This window comes from Gnatocerus cornutus, chromosome 6 (assembly GCF_029298725.1).
Source record: "Gnatocerus cornutus isolate USDA-ARS CGAHR chromosome 6, icGnaCorn1.1, whole genome shotgun sequence".
Taxonomy (NCBI): Eukaryota; Metazoa; Arthropoda; class Insecta; order Coleoptera; family Tenebrionidae; genus Gnatocerus; species Gnatocerus cornutus.
Genome location: NC_142238.1, coordinates 10,838,154 through 10,844,153, shown reverse-complemented (window position 1 = coordinate 10,844,153; position 6,000 = coordinate 10,838,154). Strand labels below are relative to the sequence as shown.

General features: G+C 40.5%; 1 protein-coding gene across 1 annotated transcript in view; it reads right to left on the bottom strand.

Annotated features, from left to right (window-relative positions):
• Positions 1-328: 328 nt before the first annotated feature.
• Positions 329-6,000, bottom strand: part of heca (hdc homolog, cell cycle regulator) — a 49,140-nt gene continuing 43,468 nt past the window's right edge. Inside the window, exons 3-5 of the mRNA XM_088038368.1 lie at positions 1,630-1,818; positions 1,391-1,576; positions 329-1,135 (exon numbers count right to left, since the gene is read on the bottom strand). Coding sequence (XP_087894494.1) covers positions 962-1,135; positions 1,391-1,576; positions 1,630-1,818 — 549 coding nt within the window. The 3' untranslated portion in view covers positions 329-961. The remainder of the gene's footprint in view (positions 1,136-1,390; positions 1,577-1,629; positions 1,819-6,000) is intronic.

Sequence of the window (6,000 nt, the reverse complement as noted above, 5' to 3'; positions counted from 1 at the left end):
AACAATCGATTATATTGTAATCATTTATATAAAATTTGCAAAAGTAACGAACGGTTTGTACTTGAAGCAATTTCCTAGATTCCGCCATCTTCATCATAATCACCATCATCAAGTTTAAGAGGTATTTGCGGATAATCTGAGCGGCTGAGTTCTTTGTACGTCCGTTTCTGGAAGGCTACGGGTGCAGCAGCGGGATGAAGTGGCAGTGTGCTACTCGCAGGGAGACCGACTGTCCCTGAACCCATCACAACAACGACGATAACGGGACACGCGAGCGAGACCCATTGGTCCCGCACCTTTCACACCTATCACTAATTATTGGGACACAGCAATTATATCATTTTTATTACTATAGTATTATGTATTACAGTTATTAAGTAATAAAGCAATCGTTATGATCCGTAAACGCAATCAACACAGTTGCCTTACAAAACGCTAACCTATGCTTCAATTGAATAAAAAAAACAAACAAACAAAATTAGCAATAATAACCAAAAAGAAAAACTTAAATGGGATTACATCCGAAACTCACTCAGTTCAACAAGACCTGCTTTAGCGTCAACTGAATTCGAGCTAGAAAATTAAGATAACTATCATCACAATGTCATTCCTTTGATAAAGAGACTTAAGTTGAATAGAAATTCACTAAAACCTAACAAACATATAATTAATAATAAACTAATAACATAACGGTTTTATATGCGACATATGTCTGGGGGCTGTTTCCAGTAGCCCGTCTTCTAAAAACGTCCCCCAAAAATAAATGCAATATAAAATGCAACAACATAACAAAGAAAACTAAGGCCGTCTACCGCGCTCTGGTGAGCTGCAGACGGCAAAACTCGTCAAGACGCAAACCGGCCAGTTCACGCCACAACAACCCTAAGTCCAAATCCATAAGATCCGGTGGAGGTGTCGGCGGAGTCGGTGGCGCCTTCGCGAGCGAGGCGGGGGCCGTGGGCTATGGCCACAGTTGCAGCGATCGTATAGGCTGACGGGTGTAGCAATACGCCAAAGGTTTCACAAAGTGTGTGTCGAATGTATGGCAATGAGGACACGGCACTATGTGGCTATAGTCGCTGAAGAAGTTGAGACGTTGGGCGGGGTGTAGGACCGGCTTGTAACACGCGTTGCACTGTAACAATTTAATTTTCATTACACGACGTTACAAGCACATTTGTTAACGATCAGCGTGTATAGCGGTCATACATGATGACATCGATTCATCTTCTTTATAAGTGCAGTTCTTCAGATTATCTCAAAACTAATATAAACACCGAGTCATTGCAACAAATCTTCATTCGAATAGTAAATGTAATTTATTTAATCTGAAGAGCTTATCTCACGAGGCTCAAACAATTGTTGGATGACTTTCTAAAAATGAAATTACCTTGATGCGTTCGGTGCAGCACGGCATGGCAGCGAATATGTCGTAAGAGTACATAGTACCCAAAACCAGAGAAGATCCGTCCCATCTCTGGTTGCAGAACCTGCAGATTATCGCACGTCCACTGACGCCTTCGAGGCAGGCCATGCACACAACAGTCAAGAATTGGGTGCGTCCTTCTACTTTCACCTGCAACGGCCGATTTAATATTTGTTCATAAATATGGTTAGAAGAGATCTTACTTCAATGCAGCCTTTGGCGTGTTGTCGTGGACTTAGGAAGAACGTACCATCCACTAGAGGATACCTATCGAAAACGGGCATCCTCTCTTCGCAGAGGACACAGTGCACTTTGGAACGACCCTGAGATGCAAGAGTTGATAAGATGAAACAGCGAGTGTCATCATTTCCGTGGTTGCCCTCGTCTTCCGTCTGAAAGAAAACACTGAGTTTAGATATAGAAACGCAAATTGGGGCTTTTGATCATATTCAGTTCGAGAACGTGGTAGGATAATATCCGGACGAGGGTTTATTAAGGTGGTGAGACCGGACGCAATAACCGCAGTCGACAAACAGCGTAGTCCTCGGGCGTCCTGCAAAGTACAAGCGGGACGGTTTTGCTTGTACAAGATTTTAATAAGACCAACAGTTGGAGCGTATATAAGCTGCGACTCTGATATTTCAGCTAAGCAACATTTTTAATTAAAGAAAAGTCAGAAATAAGACAAGATGTTATTGTAACATGGATAAGCAAAGAAGACGTTTAACCTTAATGTAACTTTAATATTTTGCGTCATATTTCAGCTTTATCCAAGCACAGGTTTTTCATTCGAGCCAAAGTGGATTCCTGAGAAGCTTCTAAAGACAATCTACAGCAGTCATCTTAGATGAGGGTAATACCGTTTTAAAGCTGCAGCGGACACTCTAATCTGACAATAAAAAAATTGAAAGCAAGATCTCTCCGCAACGAAAGTACAAGCTATTTTAAACATCCCGGTTTTGGATTTTTAGGGAACCGGGATCTACAAATGAGATTAATGTTCGTCGTTGGCGTGAGCAGTGAGGACTTTTCCAAAACCATTAAATCTTTCTACATGAGGAAGTTCCGTTTTGTCACACACGTTATTCAGTCAATTTCCTAGTGTTCCACTATGGTCATCGCGGTTCTTGCTGTGCAAATGTAATGAAGTTTGTCGTCGAGTTGGGAGTTTATAACGAGCTTCACGGTCGCATAAACCGCACTTTCACAACTTTATACACTGGACAGTCAAAAACAGGGAGCGGTTGGTCCCTTGAAAATTCGCGCGACGGCTAAATTGTTCCAATAAACTTTATCGACGACGCAAATTGGACTGCAAAAAATCGCACGAATAGATTTCAATTTATTTACCAAGGAAGCAACTAGCTGTTCATTTTATTCCACATTCTCTCTCGATCAGACCTGACTTGTTTTTGAAACATTCCAACATCCTTAGGCTATTAGTAGATGGTTACCACTGCTTGGTTTTTGAATCGACGCTATAGAGCTCTCAATCAAATTAATTGTTTGACCCATGTAAAACGGTCATTATTGAATCCCCTGCCATTCGAAGGTATGCCTAATATGTCCTTGTTATTATCTTGTCCTAATTGAGCAAATCCAGTCCGTGTATTACGGTACATAATTGAAACTGTCCACCAAGATATATCGCACACGTTCATCGTAAAAAACGCAATATGTTAAATCAAATTTATCTGCCACAATAAATCTAGTCACGGAAGCCATCGTCTTGGCACAAATCAAACGAATCGAGTCGCTAAAGCCAGTTCTTTATGCAGTTGCGATCCAGAAACACTGGTCGCAATTATAGAAACTTTAATTTACAACTAGCTACGAATATGGCAAGTGAAATCTGTGCAGTTTGTTCCAGATAAGACATCTGCGATCATTGCGTCTTTAAATAGATGTCCATCAATATGAGATTCCGGAGCGCTGCTTAATGATTCGCTTCACGATGTTAAAATTGGGGCGTTTTGATCAAACGGGTAACTTTCTTTTTGCAACAAGATCTTCTTGTGTGGGTAGCCATCTCTCAACTTTTGTCATAACATTTCATTACCAACCTATTTTGAAATCAAGTTGTTTCGATGACAAAGTCCTAAATCAACGTCGTCTCTTCCAAACTACAAGATCCGTCGAAATTAATCGTGGACAGTCAATTTATTACAGTACTGCTTGGTTGTCTTTTTCCCCGATTCTTCCTTGGAATTTTCTTAACAAATACCGGTTTATAAAAGATGGAATGTCGTCAAACATGTGATGTTTTATCGGAAAAACACTTAAAACGGAAGTTTGTCTATGCAGGAAACTGATAATTGCAAGCATTAGGGTTAAATAATCACAACATTTTTCAAGTGATTAGGTAGTCACAGGTTCGTTAACCGCCGGAGTTTATGGGGATGTATTGTTCTTCTGACGACGTGATATGGTCGTCGCATTGACGTCGAGGTGATTAATTATATACTTTGAGCGCATGCAACGCCATGACCTGCCATGAACTGCAATAGGACAACGACTGTACTCTGATGCTAATAACAAACACAAGGACATCTAATTTTAAATGCATTGGACGCCTACTTTTATGCACCAGCAAATGCAGCAGCCACAGTTTTAAATGTTAAGCGGTGCTTCAGCCACGTAATGACTCTCCGCCGCGGTTTAAATGTTATCAAATTACCGCTGTACCTTTCCTGAAGTTTCGGGCTGTACGTACACTCAATTTATTAAGGCCCGGAACAGCATTAAAGCATTCTGTACTGTACTTGAGTTTCAACAGAGGTGTCAATAGTTTTAACGGTTCTTCTTGCAACATGCAATTGAGAAAAACGTACTTGGATCAGTTTGTTCGGTGGTTTAATCTCTGACAAATAATGCAGCATGCTTCCAAAAACATTTAGTAATTTCCACTTTCCACACACCGCTGATTGACGTGAATCAATACTGTGATTACGATTGTCAAGAGAGGGAAACAGATGGGGTCAAACTATCGAAAAAAGTGGAGTTAGGGGCATTAAAAGCGAAGTTTTGTTGACATCAACCACTTCCATCAAGGAAACATATAACAGTCGTGTCGTCCAGACCGAGCTGATGAAAGAAAAAGTGTTCAACAACAGGAAACCAGTGAACGGAAGAATGATTGACAATGGCGACTCTTTTCTTTCACATTTCACGATTTGTCATTTGCCACCAAATTGAATCGAAAAGGGAAACAATTCCTTCACAATCAATAACCAAATAGATGATGATCGCAAAAAACAATCAATCGACCAATTAAGCAACTTTTTCCCGAAGAGCACTTTGCCATTCATTAGGAAACTTTTAGATATTAATTGGACGTCGATTTTATCAAACGGGAGTTCGCCGATTTACAAATCTCTCCTTAACTTTTTTAGTTGTAATTAATTTCAATCTAAAAGTTCCTGACGGTTGGGAGGTGGGCGACTGCTATGTTAATCTCCGACGGGGTAATTTCGCACGAAGCTCTCAGAACGAAACCGTGAAATTATGAAAAACTACACGATCAAAGCTTCCGTGAAATAAAATACATTATAACAAAAATAATTTTCCGTGTCGGCGATAAGAAGAGAAAATCCGAAAATCTAAAGCGGAAAGATCTGATTTCGGCTTAATTTCGAGAGGTGGTGACTTGCGAACAACTAGATTAAACTAAGCTGCTTAAAAAATAATGCAGGGAGGACCTTGTAGAAAAGATTTGCTCTAGAAAATTCCGTTTTTCATCATGCTGCTTGTTAATCTATAAATTAAACAGACGGGATGTCGACTTCGAGCTTTGTGACGAAGAATTGAATAGCGTGAGTTGCTTGCAGTGTCAGACGACCTAATCGATTTAGGATCGTGGATTGCCAATTACCTGTACTGTCACTGAGCAGACAGAACCAGAGACTACACTCTTCATCGTGACACCAACTGACTGTTGCACTCAACCCTTTTGTCTCGACGCAAACCACGAACCAAATCCATCAAGTTCGTCAACATGGTGCGAAGCAAATGCGTCTATTCTTAACCAAACATTAGCATGCGAAATTTGAAGGAGAATCGAACAGTTTATGCTTTTGGTAATAAAAATGGCAATAAATTTTAATTAATTTGTTCGAATCGCCCATTGGAACAAGCTAGACGTAAAGTTGCGTGGATCTAAATTTAAAATCACCAGCACAACAATGGAGGAAACAAACAGAATAAAGTGGAGTGGCCGCATAAAACTTAGACTCTCAGTTTTATGCGAATGTTTAACATTTCACCGGTAGTTTGGTCGAGAATTACTTTTTGAAACTGCCACACTAGAAGGGATATATTGAAATTCGGTCGTTTCAAGGCTTATGTCGTAAAGCATGCGATATAAGCGTTCCCGTCGTTATAAGGCTGTTTCGATTCGGCACCGTAAACTTTTCTCACACCAAACTCACTTTTTACCCGATTAATTCCCATGTTGGGTGTTCTTTGCTCGTAAAGGAGACACGGATGGGCGTAAATTGTCGTCGGCGCCGAGAAGTGCTCTCAGTGTAAGGACCAGGTGTAACGGAAATAAAACACCGCGAAGACCATGAAAAATG